This window comes from Alligator mississippiensis, chromosome 9 (genome assembly GCF_030867095.1).
Source record: "Alligator mississippiensis isolate rAllMis1 chromosome 9, rAllMis1, whole genome shotgun sequence".
Classification (NCBI taxonomy): Eukaryota; Metazoa; Chordata; order Crocodylia; family Alligatoridae; genus Alligator; species Alligator mississippiensis.
Window position 1 is genome coordinate 24,364,671 of NC_081832.1, and position 27,474 is coordinate 24,392,144.

Consider the following 27,474-nt stretch of genomic DNA (forward strand, 5'->3'; position numbering starts at 1 on the left):
CGGGGGGTGGCTCCCACAGCTGTGCACAGCCCGGGACGGCACAGGAGATGTGCGCCATGGATCTGCATGGGGCAAGGTGGGGCAAGCGGGCTGCAGCTACAACTGGAGCCAGGGATGTGTTAGGCTCTTCTTGCTGGGGGTGGGGGCTACAGAGGGGGGCTGCAGCCACCCCAAATTTTGCCATAGCTCCCTCCCAGTGCCACTGCCCCGGCTTTTCCCAGCTCAACCCCTGCCTCTCCCCACGCGCTGGGAAGAGCCAGGGCAGCACTGGGAGTGTGGCGGTGACGGTGCTGGGAGGAAGCTATGGTAAAATTTGGGGTGGCTGCAGCCCCCTCTGTAGCCCCCATCCTGAGCCCAAACCCCGGTGAGAAGAGCCCGGTGCAGCTCTGGCTCCAGCCCACAGATGCAGCCTGCCCTGACCTGCCCCACACAAATCTAGGGGGCACATGCCCCTGCCCCCTATGTCCCTCCAGGGTACGTGCAGTGGTGGGAGTCACCCCCCTGAGCCGTGGGTCTATCCTGTGCCCTGCCCCACCCCACCTAGGCAACACCTGCCCTTGCTCCCTCCCTCACCAGAGGGGCATTGATCTGCCCCTTCCCTTTCACTACAAAGGACTTACCAGCTGGAGGCAGCTCTTCCAGCTGTATTGAAAATTGTATCAGTATCAGCTGATATACCTCCTTAAAAATCAGATATTGGTATTGGCCCCAAAAATCTCTATCAGTGCACTTCTAGTATAAGGACAACTATGGGGGAAATGTACAGAGACATAGTTAAATAATAACTGACCCACTGACTCTAGCTATTTGATGGGGAGGCAATGGGCCAGGAGATCTGTATATCCCATCCTCAGCACGCATGAAGTGTGCAGCAATACTTTTGGCCACGTAACCCCTTGGACTACGCACCCTTACTACAGAGTACAAGGGGAGTTCTTTATGCGCATGCTACCAGACCACCCCCATAGTGAGGGAAACGCATACAAATCCAATCCCTAAAATGCAACAGGACTATATGACTTAATAGGATTTATCACAGAATATCAAGGACAGCTTGACCTACTCCTTCACTACTTTTTTTTTTAGATTAGTCAACACAACGAAAAACTTTTGCATAACATCTGATGAAAGAATCCTCTGCCTGCAGCTAATTCCCAAACAATACGAGGTCAAACTAATCTCAAAATATCAGCTATGAGCTATTCTCCCAGTTTTACATGTGCTGCTTCTGAGGAACTTATTTCACATAGTGGAAAAGAGAAAAACCAATGTAAATATGAACGTTATTGCCTAAACATTCTGATTTATTATGAGGATCTTTGCCTTCCTTAGAAGCTGCAGGCATTGGTTCTGGCTATGGGCAGGAGACTAGGTCAGAAAGGCCAATGATCTAGTCTGGCTTGACTGTCTCTTCACCTTCTCAAGCAATTGCATTCATTTAACTAGCTAACAAGCTAAAAATACACAACAACTAAGTCTAAAGTTCAGAACAGAAACAGTGATTTAATCTGCCTTGAGATCAGCCATTAGCAATTGCTCAATGTGCAGTTTCACCTGAACATCCCATTTTCAGGACTAACACTGTGAGGGTCTGACCTTCGAAATATGGCTCTCTTGATCTGCATGGGTGATCCAGCAAAGTACAGAGCATGGTATAAATGTGTAACAGATTAACTAGTTACACAGACTAATAAAATGAAGGGCTGTATGGAAAAGGTCTTTGTTCTTCCTTTTCTGAGGAAGAAGTTCTGAAAAGAGCAAAACATTGCTTGTTGTACTACTGTACAACACAGAGGCTGTAGGAATTTTATAATATGCATTCCTTAGGCCTAGTCAACATTTAAAAAGAGATTTCACTATTGATATGCCAGGTAGAGGAATGATTTTTTAACCAAATGTAGCTATGCCAGTGTAAACCCTAGTATCAGGGGCAAATTAATTAGCTCCTATCTGGCCCTTGTTACCCAAGTGGAGCAATTCCCCCTAGATGGCCTCAAGTTACCTGCACGCTCACATTCCGGTCCCTTACAATTGCAGTTCTCTACTCTGTACTCCTTGGCTAGTAACACCAGTCTGGATCCTGGCTTCCTGATCTTAACTATGCCCCCTATAAGCCCCTTATTAGTGGCTTAACCTTGGTCCCTTTGCAGACTTCAAGCCCTCATCTGCCTGCTTCTGCTTCCCCTGAGTCTTGACTCTGGCCTGGACCTCATCTATTCCTGATTCCCTAGATTGTGACCCTCTAAAGCAGGATTTCTCAACAAGTGGGTTGCAAGAATATATATAAGGGCTGTGGACAAACTTTAAAAATGGATCAACAAACTTCAAAAATGGATTCTCTTTTAATGGAGAAAAACATGGAAAACCGTGGCTTTTCCCTTGCAGGCTGGCAGAGTTCCAGTCTCAAGGGATTCTTGGGGCTGCTTGGGGCTCCCCATGTCTCCAATGTGTGGGGAAAGGGGTGGATGTATGGAGGGCTGGGGCCTGGGGGCAGCAGGTCAGCAGTGAGGGGCACTGGGTTAGGACTGGCCATTGATGTTTACAAATGGGGCCTGGTACAAAAAAGGCTGAGAATCACTGCCCTAAAATAGTGGTTCTCAACCTGTTTAGAGTCAAGGCATGCCTCCTTGGACTTGAGGTACCCCTCCATAACTTTTGTCTACATCATGGTGCCTTTTGTGAATTGAGTGGTACATCATTTCAAAAAAATATTTATAACAGTGCTTACCCCCTTACAGAGCTGCCGCTTACCTGGAGGCCCAGCCACTGCCACGCTGCCAGTGGTGACTGCCTCTGCCTCCAAAACCTCCTGCTGTGCCCGGAGCTGTGGGCCGGCCGCCAGGTGTGGTGGTGGCCGGGTAGCACGCAGCCATCCCCACCACCACCCTGCGCTGCGCCACTGCCGCTGGCCCTACAGCTCTAAGCACAGCTCTGTGGCGGCAGCAGGAGGTTTTGGAAGCAGAGGCAGTCACCGCTGGCACGGTAACGCGATTTCACTATACACGATTTTCGCCTTTTGTGCTGCCTTTAGAACGTAACCCCCACGTAAAATGTGACATGCCTATAGTTACCTGTGTCAGTCTGAAGTCAAGTGGGAGGCAGAGTAGGGTTGCACCTTAGACTAAGCAAACTATATACACACACACATATATGTATAGCTAGCTAGCAGAAGCTTTTGTGAACTGAAGTTCACTTCATGAGGTGTCAGCATCCAACAAAGTAGATTTAGCTCACCAAAGCTTCTGCTGACAACCTGCTTTGAGATAAAGCATCTTGCCCTTGAAGCAAAGAGAGAGCAGAGGAAGGAAAGGAAGAGGAATCCCAGCCTATAGCCTAATCTCCCCCATAGAAAGACCTGCAAGCTTTTGAAGATGGATCCTAGCTCTAGGATTGGGCTCAAGGCACCTCAAGACCCAACAGTGAGCTGATGGAGGGACTGCAGAGGAGACACACACACACACACTTCCGTTGGTCTGCAGGTCCACATCTACCCTGCCTTCCACGATAGCCACAGCCCGACAGGATTCCCAAGGTGACCCGAGACTCCCAGCAGAGAAGCCCGTCGCCCGGGCTCCCCACACCCCCGTCTTCCCCAGAAGACCCGCCCCAGCATCTTTCCCAGTCCAAAGCCCAGCACGAGCCGAGAGCGGGCACTTCCCGCAAGGGGCCGCAGGCTGAAGGGGCAGCGCGGCTCGTCCGCGTCCCTGCGGCTCCCCCCCTCGGCGCCGCTCGTCCGCGCGGGCCCCTCCGCGGGCGCGTGGCTGCACCTCACCTCGGGCCCCGCTCCAGCCACGGGGCCCAGAAGCGCCCGCGCGGCTCCCCTGACCCGAGGGCTCGGGCACGTGGCAGGAGTAGGGGCAGGAGGAAGGCCAGGGCCTACGGACATGGCCTGATCGCTCAGCTGCCGCCAGTGCGAGCGGGCGAGGGCCCGGAGCGGGCAAAGGCCCCGCGCCAGGCCTGCCCGCATGCTCTGCTCTGCTCCGCTCCGCTCCCCACGGCCGGCCCGGCTCAGCCCCGCCCCACGCGGGCATTGGCTGCGGCGGGCTGCGGAACGGAGCCTATTTAAAGCCGGCTTTGGCGCCAGCACCTCCCTCAGCCCTTGACCCGGCGCGCGCACGAGCTCGCGCAGCCCGCCCAGCGCCCGCAGCCCGCGGTTCCGGATCCCGGCCCCGGCATGTCCGACAAGCTGCCCTACAAAGTCGGTGAGTGGGTTCTCGCTGCGCCCGGTAGGGCCTGCAGCGCGGCCGCCACGTGGGGAGCCGGACCCGGCTCTGCGCGGGGCTGGGCAACCTGCCCGGGGCAGCGGCTCCGCCTCCCCCTGCAGGAGCCCGGCGCCTCCCCCCGGCCTCAGTTGCGGGCTCCTCACGCGGCCGGGCCGGGCGGGTGCAGGGTCTGTAGCTCCGCGGGGAGCAGAGCAGAGCAGGGCTGGCCTGGCCTACTCCCTTGGGCGCACGGGGCCGGCTTCTGTCCCGGTGCTGTTTTTTGTACAGTCCCTGCACGGCTTTGCGGAGAGCGTCCCCTCCCCTAGCTGCTACGAGCGCTGCTTTACTTCAACCCCAGGAAGCGGGAGGAGATATCTGTAGGAAACTACTTGGGTCCCTCCGTTAGGACACATCCAAGCTGCTCCTATAGACTGCTTCCACCCGTTACATGAGCAGCCCGAAGTAGCCCCAAGACCTTCCTTTCTGCTCCACATCCCACTGCTGGTCCTATTTAAATAAGCCCTAGACAATGTTAACCTCCAGGGCTCAGTTCTCCTTAGTTGCTTTCATCCTTCCTGCAGCAATGGCCCCAAACAGTGGCAGGTGCCAGCTAGGAGGACAGCCGGCATGCTTGACTCGCTGATGGCTACAGGTGCAATCCAAACCTAGAGGATTGCCACTGAGCTCATCCTGTTGTGCCTGTTTTTGAACCATCAGTCTGTGACAGGCCTGGAAGCGACTTTGGGGGATAAACCTGAACAGGCCTCACTGACAAACTTTTAGCTCTGGAGGGTGTTGGTGGTCATGGTATGTTTGATGTGGCCTCTCCCAGACCTGCTGGCACCATGATGTATACAAGCCAATGAAGGCCTATTATGTACAAGCTATTGCTGACACCAAAGGGGTGGGCTTGGTTTAGGAATTATTGGGATCTTATAGGTCGGAAATGTTTTCTGTCTTGTGATCAGACTGTTTGACTGTAATTGCCATTACAGCCTGTGATTCCACATCATATTTATTGACTAGCCTTAACAGAATGCGTTGCAAAGTCACTGGTGTTGCAGTTTAAGTTATTCAAGCCCAGGGAGGGATGTACAGAGCTCCTGAAGAGCCTAACATAAGTGGCTTCTCAGGAGAATAACTGTCTTACAAAGTGGCAAGCGACATTATGGCATAGAAATAATGTAAAATAATGGGTTGGGCTAATGTAAAAGATGGGTTAATCTGCCTGTCATGGAGAAAGTGGTCTCCATAGGCAAGGCTGGAAACAAGTCCATTATGAAAAGTGTATCCTCCTCCTGTAGAACTTTGGATTTTGGAACTCTTGACCTCAGCTTTTACTACTTTTTCAACTAAAGGATTTTTTTGTTAACAAGCAGTAAATTAGTAATCTTTTTAGTTACAGGACTTAGGAAATGATCTTCTGGATTAAAGTTAGACTTTTGTTTGGCTGGGGGGAATCATTCACGGCAACTGATAGGCAAAGACTGGGTTGTTTTTAATTTGTGAAGTTGTTTTATAGACTGTGCCAGCATATTCTATGTATATGTGATGAGGCACTCAGAAGTCCTTACGTTCCGAAAATAAACCTGCATGCACAGTGATAGATGTAGGCATAAGAATTGCTATTTACTGGGTCAGACTATAGATCCATCTTGCACAGTATCCTGTCTCATGCAGCAGCAGAGTGGGTGCTGAAAAGGAGAGTGAATGGGGTACGACCAGGATTTTTTTTCTACTTCTTTCCCACTTGCAGACTCTAGCATTTAAGGTCTAGGAAGTTCCAATTCAGAGTCTATATCCATAACTGCCCTGCGCAATAGCAACTGTTGCCTCTTTACTCCAAGAATGTGTCCAATCCCTTTTTTGAATCTGGCTGAACCATCGGCTTCCACTATATCTGGTGGGAATGAGTTTCACATTTCAGTTGCATTTATAAATTGTAAGGCCTAAAGTAGTGACTCTTAACCAGAGTGCTGTGGCATTCTGGGGTGCCATTAGATTGGGGTGAAAAATTACTTTGGGTGGAGGGGTATGTATATATGGGAAGGTTGGGGGGGGGGTGGGCAGGGTGTGTGCCCCTTCTTTCCTCTCCCTCCCCAATGTGGCGCAGCCCTTGCTGGCAATGGTAGCAGCAGCAGGTGGCAGACCCTTGGGGTACTTGTAGCCCATGGAGGGGTGACTGCCAGGCGATGCATGACTCCAGTCAGTTCCAGGAGCTCTACATAGCAGAAAGGAGCAGTCAGGCCAGCCTGTTTCTATCTTGTGGGGCTTGCATGCAGCTCCCAGGACTGGTGCCACCACAAGGAAACCCTGCATGATGGAACCAGAGGTCTTCTGTGCTCCCTGCTGCCAAGTGGAGCTTATGGGACTCTGCCAGAAGTGGCAAGGAGCCACACTTCCTGCTTCCCAGCAGAGTCCAGTAAGCTGTATATGTTGGCAGGGAGTGGAGAAGGCAACCAGCTCCATCGTGTGGGGCTTCCTCCCCCAGTGGTGCACCAGTCCTGGGAGCTGCATGTGAGCCCTGCGTGATAGAGGCAGGTTGGCCTGTCTCTGTTCCTTGACACTATGTACAGCTCCTAGAACTGGCTGGAGCTGCGTGCTGCCTGGTTGCCATGCCTCCAGAACCTGGCATGTGTTGCTGTTGCGGGGGTTGTGCACCATGTGGGGAGGGAAGGGCATATGTGGGGGCTCACGTCCCACACCCTTCCCTCATTCCTCACAAGCCCCATACAGCCACATCCTGCCTACCCAAACTCCACACTCCTGCTGGGTGCAGGTGGGGCCTAGTCTCTATGTTCCCACCAGTTCCAGCCACATGCTTCACATTTCTGCCCAGCTACAGCTTTCCTACCTAGTGCCCAGAGCAAGTGCTATTGCCAGGACAGGAGGAGGAGGCTGGGGAAGCTGGGCAGGTCCCCTGGAAACTGTAGCAGTGGTCCCACCTAGAAGCTGTGTATGCTGGCCAGGGCCCTCCAGCACATGAGGGTAGGAGCAAAGCATGCAGCATAGGTAGGGTACAATTAATTGGTGGGTGCCTGTGGGCTGAATGAAATCACCTGGTAGGCCATATTTTGCCTGCCTCTGCACTAGATCCTTTCAGTGTTACAAGATGAGAGGAGATGAGGCTCAGGCTTGTCCCTACCTCCTGATTTCCCCCACCCCTACTACCTGTTCCCTGTGCAAGGAAGTAAGTACTGTCATGTATAAATTAGTTTTTTGAAATTGGGTGTCAGTCCTTTCACAGAAGTTATGGAGGGGTGCCTCAAGTCTGATGAAGGGTGCCTTGAGTTCAGAATGGGAAGAACTACTGCCCTAAGGTTAATTTTGTAAGTTAAAAAGAGCTCGGTACTTCTAAAAATTGGGCCACTTTCAGTTTGTCCCTAGATGGGATATTTGTTGCTTTCTGTACCTGCATTTGGAAATGCTGGCTTCAAAACTTAATAGAATTCTTCATAATGCAATGGGGGAAAAAATAGAAACCCTTCATGAGCTGAAGACATTTTGTTTCTCCCAGCTGTTGCATGGTGTCCAGCCTAATTTGTTTCACAGCAGTCGTAGCAAATGCCAAGCTAAAATGTATGCATGGTTTCATGTACTCAAGTCCAAACCACCTGTCCTGCTTCTGCTTGCAGCTGACATCAGCCTAGCAGAATGGGGTCGCAAGGCCATCGAGATTGCGGAGAATGAGATGCCAGGGCTGATGAAGATGCGGGAGATGTATGGAGCATCGAAACCATTGAAAGGAGCTCGGATTGCAGGTTGCCTTCACATGACTGTGCAGACTGCAGTTCTGATAGAGACCCTTGTGGTGCTGGGAGCAGAGGTAAAGCGCTATCTTCAGCAAATGATTGCACACCCTTATGAAGAGATTAGAATGCTAGTTGCCGACATATGGGTTGCATCTTCTGTTTCCTTTTGGATACTGGAGCTGTCCATTCAGAATCCATAAGTGCACTGAGTGAAATACAGGATTTGAACAGGCTGCATTCTGATCTAGGTGCTTGTTTCTGCCAGGAGGAGGTGCTCATGGTCTTGGTAACCCTTTTTTTGCCATATGATCTGTAGGTGCTTGTTTCTGCCAGGAGGAGGTGCTCATGGTCTCGGTAACCCTTTTTTGCCATATGAGCTGATATCTTATCAGCTTCAAGAATAATGCTAAAGGTTGCTCCTTGCCGAATGGCTTTATGCACTGACATGCAGTAGTAGTATCAGTCTGCTGGTATCACTTAACCTCAAGTGAATGGCTCCAAAACAGAATAGCATGGATTAAACATCATTCCAGGTCCCTCAAAAGTCAGCAAAGCAATTACTAAATCTGAGTATGGACTCTAGACTTCAAGCTGTGTCTGAAAACATTATAGGAAAAACAGGGTGGTGACTCTAGAAACAAGGGTGGAATTTCTCATGTGACCTTAGAGAGGTCAAATGACTTATCCACAGCTCCATTTTCCACCTGAAAAATGGGAATAATAGCACTGTTCCATCAATGTGGTGTCGTAAGGACAAATTTATTAGAGATAGTGAGCTTTTAAAGTATTACAGTAGCAAGAAACATTTAAGGGCCTCAGACAGACAGGAGGCTGTTGTAATTTTTGAGGGTACATAGTTGAAAAGTAACCTGTAAACTATTCTTAAGGGTTTTCCTTTAAATGTAAGTAATATGCATTTTATAAACCTGGAATATCATACTTTGATTCTGGTATCTCAAATGAACTTGTCCGTGCCACTGTTTCTCAACTACTTCGATTCCTGCACCTGTTGTTGAGAGCCCGCCTCCCTTGTGCACTCAACACTCCCCACCCCCAGCAAATCTAGCCCTAATAGGGGCACTTCAAACAACCCAGACTTTTAACACCTCCTATAGTCTGCAGCTTCTGAACAGCCATGACTTAATTTGGGCCATTGTTGTCTAGTAGAAACTCTCAGGTATAATGAGGTTGCCAATTGTGACCCTTGGGTTTTGATTGTTGAGGGAGGAACAAACTAAAATCAGTGCCTTCAATGGCAGGAAACTACTTCCTTTAGTTTGGTGATCTGAATGGTTATCTAATGATAACACAGCAGCTAAGCTGCTCTGCTGCTGCTCCCAGGGCCCTTGAGGGATGTGTGGAGGGGAGCCTGTGGCAAATCCAAAGAGACAACACGGCCCAGGTGAAGCCCAAGGCTGGAGCTGGGAGGGAGCGCCTGTGAACCAACAGCTAATTACTTAATTGTGTAATTCCTGCTGTTTTCCTCTTTAACCTCAGGCTATGGGTACTGGTTCCCACCCCTCTGATTAGCTAACTGGTTATTACTGGGTTTATTAGTTAAACAATGATTTAACCTTTCACATCCCTATTCTGGGTGGATCAAGGATTTGGGTTAATTTATTTTCCTTCCTACTTCTGCTTCCTCTTCACGTTTAATTCCCATCTCTAGAACAGAGAAAGCAAGTCATCTTCTGTCTAGGAACCTTGCTCAACAAGTAAAGTTTTATCTTTGGTGATGTTGCAGGTACAATGGTCAAGCTGCAACATTTTCTCTACTCAGGACCATGCTGCTTCTGCTATTGCAAAAACTGGTATTCCTGGTAAGTCCTTTTGTGTTCTAACATGGCTCAAACTAAGTGGCTTATGCTGCCAGTTGTGGCTACATCGTGAAAATGAAGCTCTAAAAACAAGACTCGGGAGGGAAATAAACCTCTGGAGCAGTGTCTGTTATACAACAGTAAGTTTAATCCAAACTGACTTTTCTCAGACAGCAGTCCAGCTACCCTGACTCTGATGCTGTTGTGCAAATTAAAGCAGGGGTGGGCAAAATGTAGCCCAGGGGCTGGATGCAGCCCTCCAGGCCATTCTATCCAGCCTGTGGGGCCCCTAAAAAAAAAAAATTTTAGAAAATTAATATTTATCTGCCCTGGGCTGCCTGTCATGCAGCCCTCAATGGCTTGCTGAAACTCAGTAAGTGGACCTCTGCACAAAATAATCGCCTGCCCCTGAACTGGAGGTTAGATGAGTATCTAGCTGGGATCATCTAGACCCAGCACTCTTTCCTGCTTATGCAGGGGGTCGGACTCGATGATCTATTGAGGTCCCTTCCGACCCTAACATCTATGAATCTAGAGGGTGTCAGTTAATTCTGGTCTCTAATGTGACTAAAGTAGCCAGGTGAGGAGTGGGTAGGGGTATATAGATAAGAGTGTTTGGTACTGTCCAGCAGATCCAAGGTGAACTGCTACCAAAGGAAAAAAACATTTGGCTATGGTACTTTAAGTAAAGATGTTCTTTCTGGGCTAGCTACAGCATGCAGCATTCTAAATGGTTTAACTGCTGTGTGCTCTAGATTAATGGTTCTCAACCTTTTCTGTACCAGGATCCATTTGTAAACATCAACGGCCAAGTAGACTGCCTGTCTCTTTAAAATGCTTGTTTTTGGTAATGGCTGCATACTTGTATGGTAGGAATGTTGCAGAGCCCTGGTTTTCATTGTCAGCTTCTGTTGCATTCTTTAGCTAAAATGTGTACAGTTGTCATGCTTGTGTGCACCAGTCAGCCTGTGCTGTCACAATGGCTAAATCTGCTTCCTGATGGCTAGTTCCTGACTTTTAAGGGATTCTCTCTTTCATTCCTGCTGTAAAGCTTGTTATTGTGAGGCCTTGATACTCCTGTGGCCCAAAGGCCACTTGGGGTCAGGTTAATCAGCAGCCTGTATTTTGTAGTAATTTAAAATACCAAGTCTTTCTTCAGCCTTGTGCCCTTGCAGGCCAAAGAAATTGGTTCATTTTCCTATCAGCAGGGAGGCAGAGTTTTGTTTCTGGCATGTGAGATTACTGATGCAGTATAGAGGGAGTCTATAAAGTTGGAATTCATACATCCCCTTTCTATATATCATGGAGTTGAAGCTTATTGACAGAATAAGTGAGGGGTGGCTGCTGGCCTCAGTCCTTAGTCTCTGCCCTGGAATTTTTAAAGTTATCAGGAATTAGACAGAGCTACTGGGTCTGTTTCCTCTGCAGAATGAGTGTAATTACAGCATCTTCAACAATGACAGCATGGAGTACAGAATAGATGCTGGCTTCTTGTGCACCTTCATGCAGTCATGAATTCACTGCTATTATTTTTACTTGTGGGAGGCTAGATGATGGTAACACATGGTATGTTCACAACTTTTATTTTTCAGTATAGCCATATTTAGAGGCTCTTCCTAATTCCTAGAAGCTGAACATGAGTTGTGGCAGAAGATGGGAATTGTAGCTTGTATGCATAGCTCATGTTGGTGCCACCTCATTTCTCTTGGCTCTTAAGGATAAGAAGGGAGCTGATGTTCTTGATATGGTCTGACCCAAACTTCTATCATTTCAGGGCATGAAGCATAAGACGCAAGTGATTTTTCTGTTTATTCAGTTCTACTCAGCTGCAGACACATAGCTGATAGTGTTTTTTCTAGCTGGAGGCAGTGATCTGCTAGGGCAACATGTGCTTTTTGGCTCTGGTACAGAAAAGTGCTAATGTAACTTAGATTTGGAAATGCTGATATAGATATACTTGCTGGTTGAATAAGAAATTAAAGTAATTCTTCCTGCTCTTTTGCTGGTTCAGTGTTCGCCTGGAAAGGAGAGACAGATGAGGAATACTTGTGGTGTATTGAACAGACCCTGTACTTCAAAGACGGGCAGCCCTTGAACATGATTTTAGATGATGGTGGAGACCTCACCAACCTGGTTCATACCAAATACCCACAGCTCCTGAAAGGTAACTTTTTTGTGGCCTGTTACATTTGGTCATTGTACCTTTTGAGCCTACATGAGACAGCTAGTACAATTGTTTCAGTTTCAACAGGAATCTCTGCTTCTCTCTAAACAGAGTGGAACAGACGCAGAACATCATCTTATCTACAAATCGACATTCAGAGCTTATCCAGAACCATAGCTTATTTGCACAACTTGTTTTTAACTCTTGCTCTGCATTGTTGCGTTGCACAACCCATTCTTGAAGAGGGCAGAGTATAAAAGTTATACAAACCCAAAATATATAAATCCTTGATCCTTCCAGATACTGGTTTTAGTTATGTGCTCACTCTGATTCTGGTTCTGGTGGAGCCAGTGAGTGTATCACATCAAGTCTGTTTTTTGTTTGGTTGAACCCTTACTCTGAATTGGTAACCTGATTTTTTGCAGTTCTATTCTGGCTCATGTTCAGCAAGAGACTTGCAGATAATGGCTCAGGTTCTGTTCCAATTCAGGAAAAAATAAAGGTTCGTTCCGATTTTTTGGTTCAGGTTCAGCTTGGCTCCCTGGCTATCCCTATGAGATTATGTTAATTTTTGCTTAGCAGAAGGGCCAGTTCCTCTTGTTTGTTCCCCACATTCCTGGCACTTGTGTACAGGCAGCTAAGCCTGCCATAGGAAGCCCTGGGCTTCCCTGTTCTCTTAGAGTCTTGTCCTTTGGCTGGGGTAGGAGTGAGTTCCCTTGTTACCTGCCTGACCTGTTGATTCTGTGGTTGCTACTTCCAGGCCTTGCACTAGTGATTGTCTGACCATCCCCCAGCCATCTTAGTTTAAAGCCCTGTCAAGCCAGTCAGCCATTCTGGCTGAGAAGAGCTTCTTTCCCATCAGAGTAAGGTGGAGGCCATTCCTTCCCAACAAACTGCTGCCTCTCTCTGAAGTGCGTACTGTGGTCAAAGAAGCGAAAGCCTTTTTGATGGCACCAATGCCGCAGTCTTCTGTTGACTTCTTCAGTATATCTGTCCCTCCTGTGCCCATGACCTGTAACTGGAAGGATTGAGGAGAAAGCTACCTGTGCCCCCAACCCTTGAGCCCAGCCCCCAGAGCCCTGTAGTTGCTCATGACCTGGCCAGGATTGCTCTGAGCTGTCTTCTGTGCCCACATGGATGAGGAACATGGGGTAGTGGTCAGAGGGACAGACGAGTTTAGGAATCCTTCCTTTCTGCCATGTCCCAGATGTGGGCCACTAGAAGGCAGCAGACCTCACGGGCCAGGGGGTCAGGGTAGCAGATGTCCCTCTCAGGAGGGTGTCACCCACCACAACCATCCTGCATCTCTTCTTAGGGTTGGCAGCTAGCTGCCTTCCCTCATCCAGAGCCGGTGCTTCTGCTGATGTCTGCTGGTGATGTGAGAGGTGCATACCTATTGTTCAGTTTCAAGGGAGGAGTGACCCTGGTACTTCGTGTCTTGAGACCTGAGACTACCCTCTTCCAAGCATCCCCTGGGTGTGGCTCCTGGTTGATCTTCCTGTTGTCCATCTTCATGTAGTTGGGCATCCATGCTCTTCTCTCTTCCTTCTTCCGGAGAAGAGCCTGACTGTAGTAATTGTCAATCTTCTGCTTGTGAGTCCTGATGGCACAAAGTCTGCCTATCTGGGCCTGGAGCTCAGTCACCTGGGACTCCAGGGACCTCACTAAGTAGCATACACCACAGGTGGGGGCAACCTTGCTCCCATTCTCAGTTGCTGGCAGCTGTGCCAGGCAGTCTCTGCAGCCTGGAGCCAGGGGTTGTGTCTGAGTGGAGGCTGGAACCATGGGTTCCATCTAGGTGGTGCAAGGGAAGGGAGTACCAGCTGGGGCTGAAGTGGGAAGCTGCGTGTCCCCACCACTGTATGGTAATAGGCTATGTTGCTACCCACGAACTGGCCTGCAAACTGCTTCCCCTGTTTGCTGTCCCTCTTTGCTGGTTGCCTGGGGAGTCTCCTTTTATACCCTCTGGGCCTGGGCTGACTCAAACCCTTTGTTAAGGCTCTTTTCAGGCCCAGGTAGCAATCACTCACTCATCAACAATTTAGAAAGGATTGAGGAAAGCAGATCATTCTATAACTGCACTTACTACAAATAAATAAATGTATGAAAGGCCAACTCTGAAATCACTGCAACTTACAATATTTAATAAGGTCTTTTTAGGTGTATTCAAAATGCATCTTTGGAAATACAAGACAAATCTATTTCTTGTTCATTTTTGTGAAATCTCATTTAAAGCAAGGTAGTATGGACAGTAAATGTTAATGCGAAGAAGATATGATGCTGTTGTCCTGGAAGTAGGGACCTGTTAGCTCATGTAAAAGAGCAATCCAAGCATAGCTTGAGATTTGTCAATAACAGGGTGGATTGACTTAAATCAAATCAATTTAAATTGCCTATTTAAAATAGGCAAGCCAAAAGCCCAATTTAAATCCTTGACTTTTATCTACTTTCCCATTGTATATTTTTTTTCATTTTTAAAAAAAAGGTTTATTTTCATTAGTTGGTGGCCATAAATACATGTTGATTTACAACTAAATCCAGTTTTTACAGTAAATTTGATATGGGCATCTGTGTGACAGGCTTATAGCCACGGGGTTGACCATCACGCCCCCTGGTGGCCTTTGTAGCTCCTGCCTGTTTCAGACTATAATGTTCTCCCTAGATGGCTCACCCATCACACCTTGTTTTTAATAATCAAGCTTTAATAATGGAGGCTTGTCACAGGGTACCCCAAAATTTTAATTACCCCACTCCAAGGGCATTCTGCCGCACTGTCATCTGCCATGCCTTGATGTTAATAGATATATATTGCAGGAGGCTGCCCTGATCTTATTATAATGACCACCCAACTTGTGCTCATGGCCTTATGGGCCAGTCACATGGGTCTCTACCTCCCCTACGCCATGTCCAATGCTTCGCAGACGGCATCCTTAAAGATGTTTTGCATACTGCTGATACAGCCAGTCATGGCTGTACAGCCCCTTGGCCTCTCTCAGCCCCTCTCTGGGCCCTCAGATCTCTGTCTTGCACAACCCCTCCCTGGGTTACCAGGCCCTTTGGTCTTTCTCCCAGCACCTCTCTGGGCTGCTAGCCCCTTCTGGTCCCTCTGGACCCATTCCGGTCTCCACTCTTCTGAATGCTCTCCAGGCCCTTAGGCCCATCCAGTCGTGTACTCTATTTAATCCTGGACCCCTCTGGATTCACTATGCCTGCTGGATCCCACTAGGTGCTTCAGGCCCCTCACTGGACCTCACTATCCAGGCCCTTGGAACCCTCTGGTCCTGGACTGTATTCTGTGCCCTTCACTGGACCCCTCTGGTCCCACTATACTTGCTGGGCCCTACTATGCAGCTCAGGCCCCTCTCACTGGGCCTCTGGTCCCAGTCTCCCCTACCAAGTGCTTTTTTGTTGAAGTGTGCTCCCCTAGCCATTCCTCTCTACAGGGTAACCCACAAGGCTGTGGAAGCTGAGGCTTTCCAGCATCCCATCCTCTCCTCTCTCTTGAGTGGGCCATGCGTGGCACTTCATGGAGGCTGACCTGCTACAGGCAGCCCTACCATGCTAAGCAACTCCGGTAGGGTGCAGTTTTAGGTCTTACCCAGTACTGGTCTTCAGGCCTACCTGATCTTACATGTCCCTCTCTGGGCTTCCTCTAGATGTCCTACATCTCTCCTAGGCTGCTAACCACTGAGCCACCTGGCCCTGGCTCCATTTCTACTGAATCCTCTATCTCTGGTTCCCAGCTCACTCTCAGACCCCTGTCCTTGATCCTTTCTCCTCAGACAACTTAGCACCAGCCATTGTCATCCTGGGCTGCCTGCTGCTAGACCCCTCCCTCTGCTGTGTCCCACCTCCTCCCCCCAGGGACCTTTGGCCCCTCCTAGGCCCTGGCCCCACCTCCAGGCCAGTCGAGACTCCAGGCTCCCAGGTCTGGCAGTCTCTCTTGTGGTGGACTGTTTCACCATTTGGCCCTTCCTGGGCACTCGCCCTAGCTTGAACCAGTCAAGGTTCCCAGGGTCAGTCCTCAAACAGTCATCCCTCTCCTCTCTGTGGGTCTGCCCTCTTGGAGGCCCCCATAGATCATTGCCTCTGAGCTCACCTGGATCCCCCAATAGATTTATCTTAATGCAGCCCCTTTCCTACTCTGGGCTCATCCGAGCCCCTCAATAGGCCCCTGTGCTCTTCCACATTTACTGGGGTTCACCCAAATCCTTCCCTAAGTCTCTCACAGCTTTGGCCCTTCTCTCAGGACTCACCTAGCCCCTCAACAAGCCCACAAACTCTCTCAGCCCTTCTTCCAGGGCTTAACTGGCTCCTCCTTAGGCTCTTGTGCACTCAGCCCCTTACTCCCTGGGCTGGCCTGGCCTCTCAACTCTGCTTCTGTGCATGCAGTCCCCTTCTCAAGGCTCATCCGGCCTCTCAATGTGCCCTTAGCCCTTCTCAGGGCACTGGGCCCTCCACTGGGTCCCCAGGAACTTTCTCCATTCCCTTAATTCCTACCAAAACCTCCAGATGTCACTTCCCTTCCTGGTATTCAGGAGCTGCAGTCTTTCTGCTGGATGATTTTACTCCTAGCCCTGCTCTCAGGCTCTGGGCTTATAGCCAGCCCTCCTCCAATCAGGTATCTCCCTGTCAGTCGGGTGACTCCTTTAATCAGGCCTAGTCCCACCTGCCTGCCCCTGGGTCAGCTGACTAATTAGATCTGACCCCACCTGCTGGTGGCTCCACGGCCGGTCTGACCTCTTAGTAGCAGGCACACAAAGTGCCCTGCTGCAAGGCTGTGTCAGAATGCCTTAAAGTGAGCCCTAATCCTAATAATTTCCCACTGGGTTTCTTGTGAGCCCCGACTAGCCTCAATCTAGCCCTCAGGCTTGATGGGTCTCTCTCAGCCTGACTAGGTCTCTGTAGGGCACCTGTAGCCTTAAGAGAAAATTGCATGGCTCCTTCTCCTCCCCTATGCCATACCCCAAACCTTGTGGGTGTTCTCTCTCTGATGTTAACTTATTTATACACTTGGCCTTCTTGGCCCCTCAGATCCTCCTGGTCCTTTACAGTGTCTCCCTTAGAGCTCTCTGATACTTAGTCCCACACACTGCCCCTCCTACAGGCTCTCGGACCCCTTCATCCAGCTTAGCCCTCTGGCAGACACCTCAACCCCGCTAGGGGTTTAACATAAACAAAGGCCGCTTTCCTGTAAAACCTAGTGATGTTTAGCTAACTCCAGGCCCCTGCAGGAGCCCTGCTTCTCATTGCATGGTTGCCAGGGAGAGACTAACTGACCAGTGCAGGCTCTGGGTTTATAGCTCCAGCCTGAGCCCTCTTCCCATCAGGTGAGTTCCTTGTTAGCTCCCCCTTGCCACCTGCAAGTGCCTCTCAGCCTGCTTACGCCATTAAAAGGAGCAGGCACATCCCAGTCGCCTGCTACTGTTTCCTATATATTAAATATATAGCTTAAAATATTTGGATTATTAGAAATCCCTTATTTTGGTAAGCTATACAATGGTGAAATCTATATATAGATTCTTTATTCACAGATCATTAATTTTTATTATTTGTATCAAGCTACATTAAGATGGCAATTTGTATTTAATTGAACTTGGAAAACCAGCACTTCAAATTAAGTAAACAATTTTTAATGTTTTGAATTTTTCAAAATCATCTAGGTAAAAAAAAAAAAAAAAAAAAAAAAAAAATCCCTAGTTTTCTCATCTTAAAGTTCCTACTTCCCTAATTCTCTTTAAAATGAGGCAACTCTTTTGTCTTTACCTACTCTATTTTGAAAATTTTTACAATTTTAAACATACCCACAGAATTGTTCATCAAAATTGATGCATTTTATCTTTGTGGAAACTGCTGCAAGTTTTAGTGCATGTATTTCATAAACATGCTTTTAAGCAGCCCTTTTGTATCACTTACACATGGTACAAACCTACGCATGGTATTAGTCCAAAGCAAAAGGTTCATTATTTACCATGTAGTTCATTGGACTGGTCCGCAGCAGTGTCAACAGTATTTCAAGCCATGGTCACCCCACAGCTCAGCATTGTTGAGTGTGTGTATTCCAGATGCCCCTCACAAAGGATTCATGCGCTAATTAGCCCCTCACTCATGACTAGAACCAGTGTTCTTGTCATGAGTCCTGAGACCCTCCAAAAATGTATATACAGATGAGGTGTAGGACAACTTGGTCCAGTACAGTCTTATGGAGGGTGGGGATACACTAATCATATGACAGGCAGACAGAGGGGGTGACAGAGGGAGTCTGGGTAAACTGTTTGCTGTCGTGTTTGGGTCAGTAGGGTGACCATATGTCCTGGATGGGCCAGGACAGTCCTGGATTTTGGAGGTGGTCCTGGCCAGCTGGTGAAAATTTAAAACTAGCATCCCGGGTATATGGTACAGAGGCAGCGGCAAGAGCTGTGAAATAGGAAGCCCTAGCAGACGGTTAAATAGCACACAAACACTTCATTGTTACTTCACAGATAATAACACTTGTGAAGTAAAGAACAATGTGTCATTAGTGGACCTTTGACTCCCTGCAGCAGGAAGGAGGAGGTAGTGTCCCAGATTTCACATGGTTTCATATTGTCACCCTACTTTTTGGTGATTGTTTTCCAGATATTTAAGGCTGGTGAAGAAACAGGAATGATTGGAAATAGGGGAAGAAAGGTGCAGCTCAGCTGTGGGAGTGGAGAAGTTGAAATATATTCAATGTAGTGGCTCACCAGGACTTGAAAGCACTGCACTGAGTGTGCAATGGGTACTACCATATATCTTATTCAGATGGGCAGCATTAACCTAGCTTTGCAGCAGGTTCCCATCATCAATTTTGTAGCAGTGGGGGGGACTGCTTTTGCACTTTCCCCCTGGCTATTCCTTGGCCTTTCTAACGCCAAAGCTTGTAAGACGGGGCTTGCACCTAGGGTGCACCCCCCCCAAATTCCCTACCTGGGCCTGAAAAAAATATTAGGCAATGTGTTTTATAGTCATGCTCAGTGTTGGCTGCATTTAATCAGTTTCATAGTTGGTTACTATTACTTAAGCACATGCTGCTTCTGGCAGAACTTCAATGATAGACAGTATATTTAATGAGGTTTCCTTGTACAGGCATGTCACATCTTACGCAGGGGTTAGGTTCTGAGGTCACCACATAAGGTGAAAATCTCATATAGTCAAATCGCCAGCTATTTGACTAGCGGTGACTGCCTCTGTCTCCAGAAACTCCTGCCGCTGCCTTGGAGCTGTGTGGCTGGTGACAGCGGTGCAGCTCAGGGTAGTGGGGGGGGATGGCTGTGTGCCGCTGGGCCACCACCACGCTGCCAAAACCTCCTGCTGCTGCCGCAAACTTGAGCCCCGCCCTCCCTCCCACCACACGTATAGTTGAATTCGCACAAGTTAAATGCACATATGACGTGAGTATACTGTATGTTAGTGTAAGATGAGCAGTATTTTATTTAAATTATTTTAATAGATTATACTTGATTTGAGCCTTCAAGGGGCTAAGAAGTGATTTTATGTACTTTAGCCTATGCCATATTAAATATAAATTTAAAAAGGAAAAAATCTCTCCTCTTTCTGTCTCATTGATTTCCTTCCCCCCCCCCCCCCCCCCCCCCCCAGTATGGGACTTTTTGACTTCAGAAATGCCTGGCTGGGGAGTTAGTGAAAGAATAAAATGTATGCAGCTGTGGCTGCCTTGGGTATTAGAATGTACTACAAGAGAGGAACAGTGTGTAATTGAGGGAGGGCAACCCTTGACAAAAAGATGATAGTGTAGCACATATTTAAAATGGTACAATGTTACATTTGGGTCTAAATCACCCTGCAAAAGGGAAAGATTACACCTGAACTTGGAGATGTCATGCAGAAACTGTTGTCTGTAGGAAGTTTGATAAATTCCTAGTGTTACATACTTTTCCTAAGTTAATATTCTTCAGCCTCAGTCCTAGCACTGCTGTGCAGTAGGGCTGTGCGAAACGGCACAGTCCTGTTTAGACTTGCATTTCAACAGAACAGTGTTTCGTTTTGAATTTTGTTTCTATTTGAAACCGCCATTCCGTTTTGTCGAAACAGTTTAACTGTTTCAACACTGTATCAATGTTTAGTCCATAGGCTATAATGGGGAAGTTCAAAACAGCCTATAACTTTTGTCATTTCTGGCCTGATTTAGATGAAATTTGCAGGAATGGTAGCCCCTTCTGAGGGCATGAAGCCTGCCAAGTTTCAAGGAGATAGGTGCAGGGGGTTTCAGGGAAACTGCACCTCAGAGTCTTGAAAGCAAAACCCATGTCACGTGTATGTGTTAAGCTACAGTGGGTTCAAAACTGCAGGGGTGGTAGACCCTACTGAGGCCACAAAGCCTACCAAGTTTCAAGTAGATAGGTGCAGGGTTTTGGGGGAAACTGCACCTCAAGCTGTGGACAAGCAAAACTTGTGACATGGGTGACACACTGTGTTAAGGTGCAGCAGGGTGAAAGTTGCAAACATGCTAGCCCCTGATGAGGTCATGAAGCCTGCTGGCTGGCTATCAAGGAGATAGGTGGAGGGGCTTCTGGGTTCTGGGGCCCTGCACCTCTAGCTGCTGACAGGCAAAACTGGAACACACAGCTCAGTAACTGACACCAAGGCAAAAAGCAGTGGGGTTCAAACACTGCTGCCTTTTTATGCATCTTTTCCATCTCTCCCCAGAGCACTGGGATTGAAGAGACCTCAGGGAAGGATCCCAGTCACTGGTCAGCTATGCAGTCAATAATGAGAGCAGTCCTTTTTTTTCCGCCCCCCCACCTTCTCCCCTCTTCCCCCTCCCTCTCCTTATTTTAGTTCCTATTTCCCTGCAGACAAGCCCAGCTTCAGCTTCAAAACTCGAAACATTTCGACTTGCCTTGTTTCGTTTTGAAGCTCTCTGTTTCCTTTCGATTTCACTGTTTCGAGCTCTAAACGAGTCAAAACAAAATCGCTGGCAAAATTTCACGCAGCCCTACTGTGTAGCTGTTTAAAATGCTGATGCAAAAGCTCAGACAGTAGGTGGCTCTTCATCTCTTCTCTAGTGTGCAGCAGCTGTTGTAACACCTTGATACCACAGCTGTACTATTGCAGCCTTTGGGAGCATGAAAGAGAGAGAGTGCAGGAAAAGCCAGGATTTAAATAACTCTGCTAATGAGCCAGTGGAAATCCTGGGGTTCAGTTATGTCCCAGGCTTGTAAGAATACCTGACTGGCTTTGGTGCTGTTGTCAATGTGATTTTTCATGATAGATTGAGTATTCTGCACCCAGAAGCTCACAGGAAGGATGAGAGTTAAAACTTGTATTTAATTTATATTGGTAGAGTGGGTGTCACATTGATAGTGTCTAAGGATATGGACTAATGCACCTTCCAACCCTTTTAAAAGGGGAGAGGGAGCTACTAATTAAGTGTATATCAGCTGTTATGACACATCTCCATGTCTGCATGCCACTCCAGCAGTTAAAGTTGGCTAAATCACTGTTATTTTCATAGACATTATAGACACTAGGGCTGGAAGGGACATCGGAAGATAATTGAGTTCAGCCCCCTGCCCCAGGGACAGGAAGTCAGCGGTGGTCAGAGGATCCCAGCAAGACAAACATCCAAATTTCTCTTGAAGGCATGTAAAGTAGGTGCTTGAACCACCTCCAGTGGCAGACTATTCCAGACCTTGGGGGCTCAGACAGTAAAGAAGTTCTTCCTTATGTCCAGCCTGAAATGGTCCTGGAGGAATTTATGACTGTTTGACCCTGTCATCCCTTGGGGTGCTCTGGTGAACAAATGTTTCCCCAGATCCTGGTGAGCACCCCTTATAAACTTATAGGCAGCCATCAGATCACCCCTAAGCCTGTGCTTTTCCAGGCTGAAGAGTCCCATAGCTCTCAGCCTCTCATCATAAGGTCTGTTTTCCTGACCTCTGATCATGTGTGTGGCTCTTCTCTGGACTTTCTCAAGCTTCTCCACATCCTTTTTGAATTGTGGAGCCCAAAACTGGATGCAGTACTCCAGCTGTGGCCTCACCAAAGCTAAATACAGCGGGAAAATGATGTCCTGGGATTTGTTTGAGAAGCATCTATGGATGCAAGCCAGCATTTTGCTTGCTTTACTAGCAGCAGCATCACACTGAAGGCTTATGTTCATCTTGTGGTCGATCATGACCCCCAAGTCCTTTTTGTCCATAGTGCTAGCCAGCCTATAAGCATGCTGTGGGTTTTTCTTCCCAAGGTGGAGAACCTTGCATTTTTCAGTGTTAAACACCATCAGGTTCTTGTTTGCCCCTTTCCTGAGCCTGTGAAGGTCAGCCTGGATTGCCCTGCTGTCCACAAGTATGGACGCTTTGCCCCAAAGTTTGGTGGCATTGGCGAACTTAGCCAGTCCTCTTCTGATTCCAATGTCCACATCATTAATGAAGATGGGGATTTTAACCCTGAGTAAAGCAATGTCAAGGTTGAAGTGGTTTTTCTATACTTGTTTACCTGTTCTTAGTTATACAACACTTGCACCATAACAGTTTATCATATTTTCTTGCATAGTGCACACCTTTTTCCTGAAAATCTAGGGGTGCACCAATAGAGATTTTGGTGGCATTTACCAATAGCTGATTTTTTTTTTTTTTTTATGGAGGTTTATCGATTGATACCGATCTGATTTCCAATACCAGCCTGGCAGTGTGGAGAGCTGCCTCCAGCTCGTAAGTCTGGTTTGGTTGAAGGGGAGCGGGAAGGGAAGAGGGGTGGGGGTGGGGGGGCAGATCAAGGCCCCCCCCATGATGAGGGAGCAGTGGGGCTGGGGCAAGTGCTGCCCAGCTGGGGTGGGGTGGGTGCGATACAGAGCTGCAGCTTGTCCAGGGCGGGGAAAAAGGTGGGGGGGGCGCGCCACTGGTCTGGGAGCCACTGGTCCGACACTCATCTGCTTGTTCAGCAGCTCCTGTTGCTCATCCGGAGATGGGGCATGTGTCCATGGATCTGCATGGGATGGGGTGGGGCTGTGCTGGGAAGGGGGCTACTGGGTCATAGCCCCTTCCTAGTGCAGCTCTGCCCCACCAGGTAAAGCTTGGCGCAGCCCCACACGGAGCTGGGGACACGCCCCCCCCCTGCCCACCTGGATAAGCAGTGGGAGCTGCCATACAAGCAGGTGATCACCAGACAAGCTGCCGGACCAGCGGCTCCTGTACATGTGGCACCCAGCAGCAGGGGCTGCCCCTGTGCCCCCCACATGAGCCATAGCTCTGTGCTGCACCTGCCCCACCCTGACTGGGCAGCACTTGCCTCAGTCCCATACCTCCCTCACTGTGGGGGGCCTTGATCTCCCCCACCCCTTCCTCCACACCAGACTTACCAGCTGGAGGCATCTCTCCACACTGCCAGGCTGTGCTCCTCACTGCCTGTGCTGTGCTGCAGCTGCACGCATGCATGGGCCAAATTATTGGCCTGATATGGCCAATTTCTGATAGTAAATTTTCTTTATATCAGTGCTGATCTGATATCAGACCTTTTTTTTTTTTTTTTTGTATTGGTGCCCCTCTGTGAAAATCAGCTGCTGGAAATTGGGGTGTACATGGTAAGTTAGGAAATATGGTTGTGACCTACTCTGTGCGCGGTTTAGCTGGTGCTGGGGTAGGCCCTGCATACCCTGCCTAGTTGCAGCTGCTGGGGTGCTGGCTTCCCAGGGGCTGCTATTTGAACTCTCCCTCTAACATCTGGCATTGGTGCCCTTCTTGCTCCCTGCCCCTAGTTAAGCTATTGCTGGGCTACCTAGCTGCTGGTTGTGGACAATATGGGGGTTTTATACAGATGCTTTGGAAGGCCAGGGGCAGGTGCTTTAATTAGAGTGGCTCCAAGAGACACTCTGATTAGTGTCACATTCATCAGCATCCTCATGCTGAAAAATGGTGGCAGGGGGTACCTTACCTAAAGCTTGTTGAATGAGCTTTAGTTAAAGCACCGCTGCCACTATTTTTCAGGGTGGGGATGCTGATGCATGTGACACTGGAGTCTGCTGGAGCACGGTAATTACCAGGGTCCAGCAGACCTGATTAATCAAGTCTGCTCTGACACTGTAATTGCAGTGCATCAGAGCAACCTGGATGCATGTACCTAGATGCCCTAGGAGCCTAGTGTGCTTGCTGCACTGGCTCTTTGCATCATGGCCAAGATTACTTTACTTTCCTTTTTCCATAGCAGAGACTCCTGCTACAGAAGCAGCTCCTGACTCAGCAGGAGCCTTTATCTCTGCAGCAGCTTACAGGTCTCCTTGGGCTCAAATTGCTAGCAGCTGCAACAGGAAGGAGTGACAGTCCTGCATTAGCCATGTAGCTCAGGCATGGGCAAAATGCCAAATCCGGCTGGCAGTGGACTCCATTTCCCAGTAGCCCCATCCCGCATGGCTGGAGCTGATCTCCAGAGATAGTGCAAGGCTGGGGTTGCCATGGAGAGTGGCCCGGGCCATGCTGGCAGGGTGTGCAGCAGAGCAGGGGTCTGCTCTGGATCTTCTGGGATTTTGCGGCAGGGGCAGCTTGGTCTAGGGCGAGGGCCATGGTCTGCCTGTGTGCTCTGGGCTGGAGTGTGCAGGCAGCAGATCACAGCTCTGCTGCAGCTTGGGACCAGTCTGTCACTGCTGCAAAGAGCTAGGGCAGAGCTGCCATCTGCTGCCTGTATGCCCCTGCCTGGAGTGTGCAGGTGGCTGATTGCAGCTCTGCCCTGGCCCCAGACCAAGCTACCCCTGCTGCAAAATTGCTGTGGCTCCGGAACAGCCCCCTGCCCTGCTCTGCTGGCGCTGGTCTCCCAGCACAGTGCTCCCTATTATAGGACAGTGGGTGGGGTCTCTTTGGAGACAGACTTCAGCCATGTGGGCAGGGGCTGCTGGGACATGGCCTCTCCTGGTGTAGTTTTGAAACTTGTTAAGTTATACCACTTCAGACCAGTATAATGTTTGGGGTTTGAAATGTATTTAGAACAGGGGTGGTCAATTATTTGAACTGGAGGGCTTCTTAAGGATTTTTGGTCAGCTGTTGAGGGCTAGGGGTGGGGAGATGCCAATTGATCTTGTTCTATCTGACCTGCCAGCTGCCCTGTACCACTTGCAGCTCTGGGCTTGAGAAGGACCATAAAGCGTGCAGACTCCTCTGTCCCCTCCCACCCCCACCTGGCTTACTGATTGCACTGTGAAGTTTTGACACTGGCAGCTGGGCCCATATAAGATGGGGTGCAATTCAGCACACTGAGTAGCTTTCCCCCCCATTGCTGCTGCACCCCATCAGGAAAGTTTGGAGAGGCTGCTTGATGGACTAGTTGTGCAGTGGCTCATTGCAACGGGAGGGATGGCTACTTGGCTTGCATCACGTGTGGGCCTGGCTGCCTGTGGCTGTGGTGCCAGGACTGCACAGCCACAGTGCCAACAGGAAACTGAAGGGGGTGGGGAAAGGGGGTGGGGATGCGGAGGGGCAGAGGAGTCGGTGCTGCGCAACCCAGCCTGGCCCTGGTTCCAGCCAAGTGGAGCAGTGTGTGGCTCAGCCCTCTGTCCTCAGGCTTCCAGTAGTGGCCAGGGGGCTGGATAGGATCAATTGGTGGGCCAGATATAGCATGGAGGCCATATTTTGTCTACCTGACTTAGAATGTTGTAAGCATTGCATCTGTCCACATCCTCAGATGGACTCCTCTCTGAGCTTGGCTTGTTCTCACAGCAGAGAAGCATCAGAGCTCCCTTTTGCAATCTGAATGATTTTGTCATGCACTCCTTTTCATGATCTCCCCTAGCACTATTACTCACCAAATCTGTTTGCATTTAAGCAGGAGTCCTCTAATGTATTTTTTTCAGAGAAGTCATGCAAGATGGTGATGGTTGATAGATGAATCATTGCTATAGTATCTCCAGTGGTATATACATAGAACCATCCCCCTGCAGGCACTGAAAGGTGAAAGCTCTTATGCCATCAGATGTGCAAAGAGATACTGAAAATACTTGGTGGAGCCCCATTCTGCTTAAAGATTGCTCTGCTGCAAAGGATCACTAGAGGGCAGTATTGCACTTTCCATTGCCGTGTGCTGTGCTGTGGGCATTGCAAACCAATGATCAGGCAAGAAATGCCTTGTCTCAATTTATCTGCATCTCTTGTAATGAGGGGGAAATCCATAGTGTATTTTGATTTTATGCAATTTCAGTCTCAATTGAGATGGAAGTCTGGACTGAAGAGTAATTTGATTTGTGGCAGAAGTTTCTACTGCATAAGGATACACTCGCATTAAGTTGCCCCCATCTTTTGAGGATGGGGAATACTCTAGGCAATAATTAAGCCTGTGATGCCTTGTAACAGGTGTTCCCCAGATGCTAGGATGGTGCGAGGGGAAGTAGTTCTTATTTCCTTTGGTCTAAACTGCAGACCTTACAATTGGTCTGCATAGCCTCAACTACTTTGCTAACAAGAACCCCATGGAGATCTTGCAGATAATGATTGGGCTCGATGTGAAAAGTAAAGCTACCTCACTTGACTCGTCTCCCCGAGAATTCTCTGAAGCTTCTGTTTTTTTTTCTAGACGCATCCTTGCTCTATCCTCCCTTCTCTCTCTTAGCCTTTGCTCTCACTTGGGGACCTATTCAGCCAGTCATGACTTTACAGCCCTACTGCTGCTGCTTCCATGCCAATGGGGATGAGTGAGGTTGAGATTGGCATGCTCTGCTCTGAGTGACAGCTCCCCTCAGTCCCATCCACAGGAGGACTTACAAGATTCTGTCACTTTGTTCTGCTTGAGTGAAGCGGGAGAAGCCCTAGTGAAGTCCTCTGGGCCATTTAAAACCCTTCCCAGAAAGGCCATACTCCAGAAACTCATCAGGACAGATAAGCTGCTCTGAGGGGAAACTAAGCATGGGCCTTGTTACACCTTACACTGTGAGCTGCACAAATGTTGATGAGTGTTAGTAACACTAACTCAAGTTTGGAGCAGTTGCACATTTAGGCCAGCAGGGGCTTGAAGGACTAAAAAGTAAGAAACCCCCTTTCTGTTCCAGGCTCCCCCCTGTGCCTTGAGGTTCCCCTTTGCCCTCTGCCCCCAGGGCTTCCACCCACCTACCTGTGGCTCACTATGCTTTCTGTCTCAGGGGAGCAAACAGGGAAGGGTTAACCTGCCTACCTGGCTGCTGCTGGGTTGCTCCTTTTCTCCAGGCTGAGCCTGGCTGGGCTCAGAGATAATTACAACCTTACAGTGCATTGGAGCAGACTTGATTAATTGAGTCTGCTGGAGTGTCATAATTTTGGCGCTTCAGTAGCCTTCTGCGTCTCGGCGTCCGCACACTTCAAAATGGCAGCAGGGGCGCTTTAACTAAAGCTTGTCAAACAAGCTTTAGTTCAAGTGCCGCCGCCATTTTGAAGCACGGGGATGCTGATGCATGAGAGACTTTGGTGCTTTAATTAGAGCAGCTCTTGGAACTACTCTGAAGTACCCCCCCATCTCCAGAGCATGCATAAAAGTGCTGATAGGAACTAATCCAGGTAATGGAGTAAGATTCCATAGTCCTTGTTTGTTAACGTAGTTCAGTCTGT

The 27,474-nt window shown here is 48.9% G+C and overlaps 2 protein-coding genes across 2 annotated transcripts in view; one reads left to right on the forward strand and one right to left on the reverse strand.

The window, feature by feature from the left end:
* The window catches only part of ITCH (itchy E3 ubiquitin protein ligase), a 162,614-nt gene extending 158,612 nt beyond the window's left edge, over positions 1–4,002 (reverse strand). The window contains exon 1 of the mRNA XM_019484673.2: positions 3,773–4,002. The gene's annotated coding sequence lies outside the window, so the exon portion shown is untranslated. The remainder of the gene's footprint in view (positions 1–3,772) is intronic.
* Positions 4,003–4,091: 89 nt separating this feature from the next.
* AHCY (adenosylhomocysteinase) overlaps positions 4,092–27,474 on the forward strand; it is a 64,585-nt gene continuing 41,202 nt past the window's right edge. Inside the window, exons 1-4 of the mRNA XM_019484674.2 lie at positions 4,092–4,202; positions 7,838–8,028; positions 9,699–9,774; positions 11,783–11,935. Of these exons, the coding sequence (XP_019340219.1) occupies positions 4,175–4,202; positions 7,838–8,028; positions 9,699–9,774; positions 11,783–11,935 (448 nt within the window). The 5' untranslated portion in view covers positions 4,092–4,174. The remainder of the gene's footprint in view (positions 4,203–7,837; positions 8,029–9,698; positions 9,775–11,782; positions 11,936–27,474) is intronic.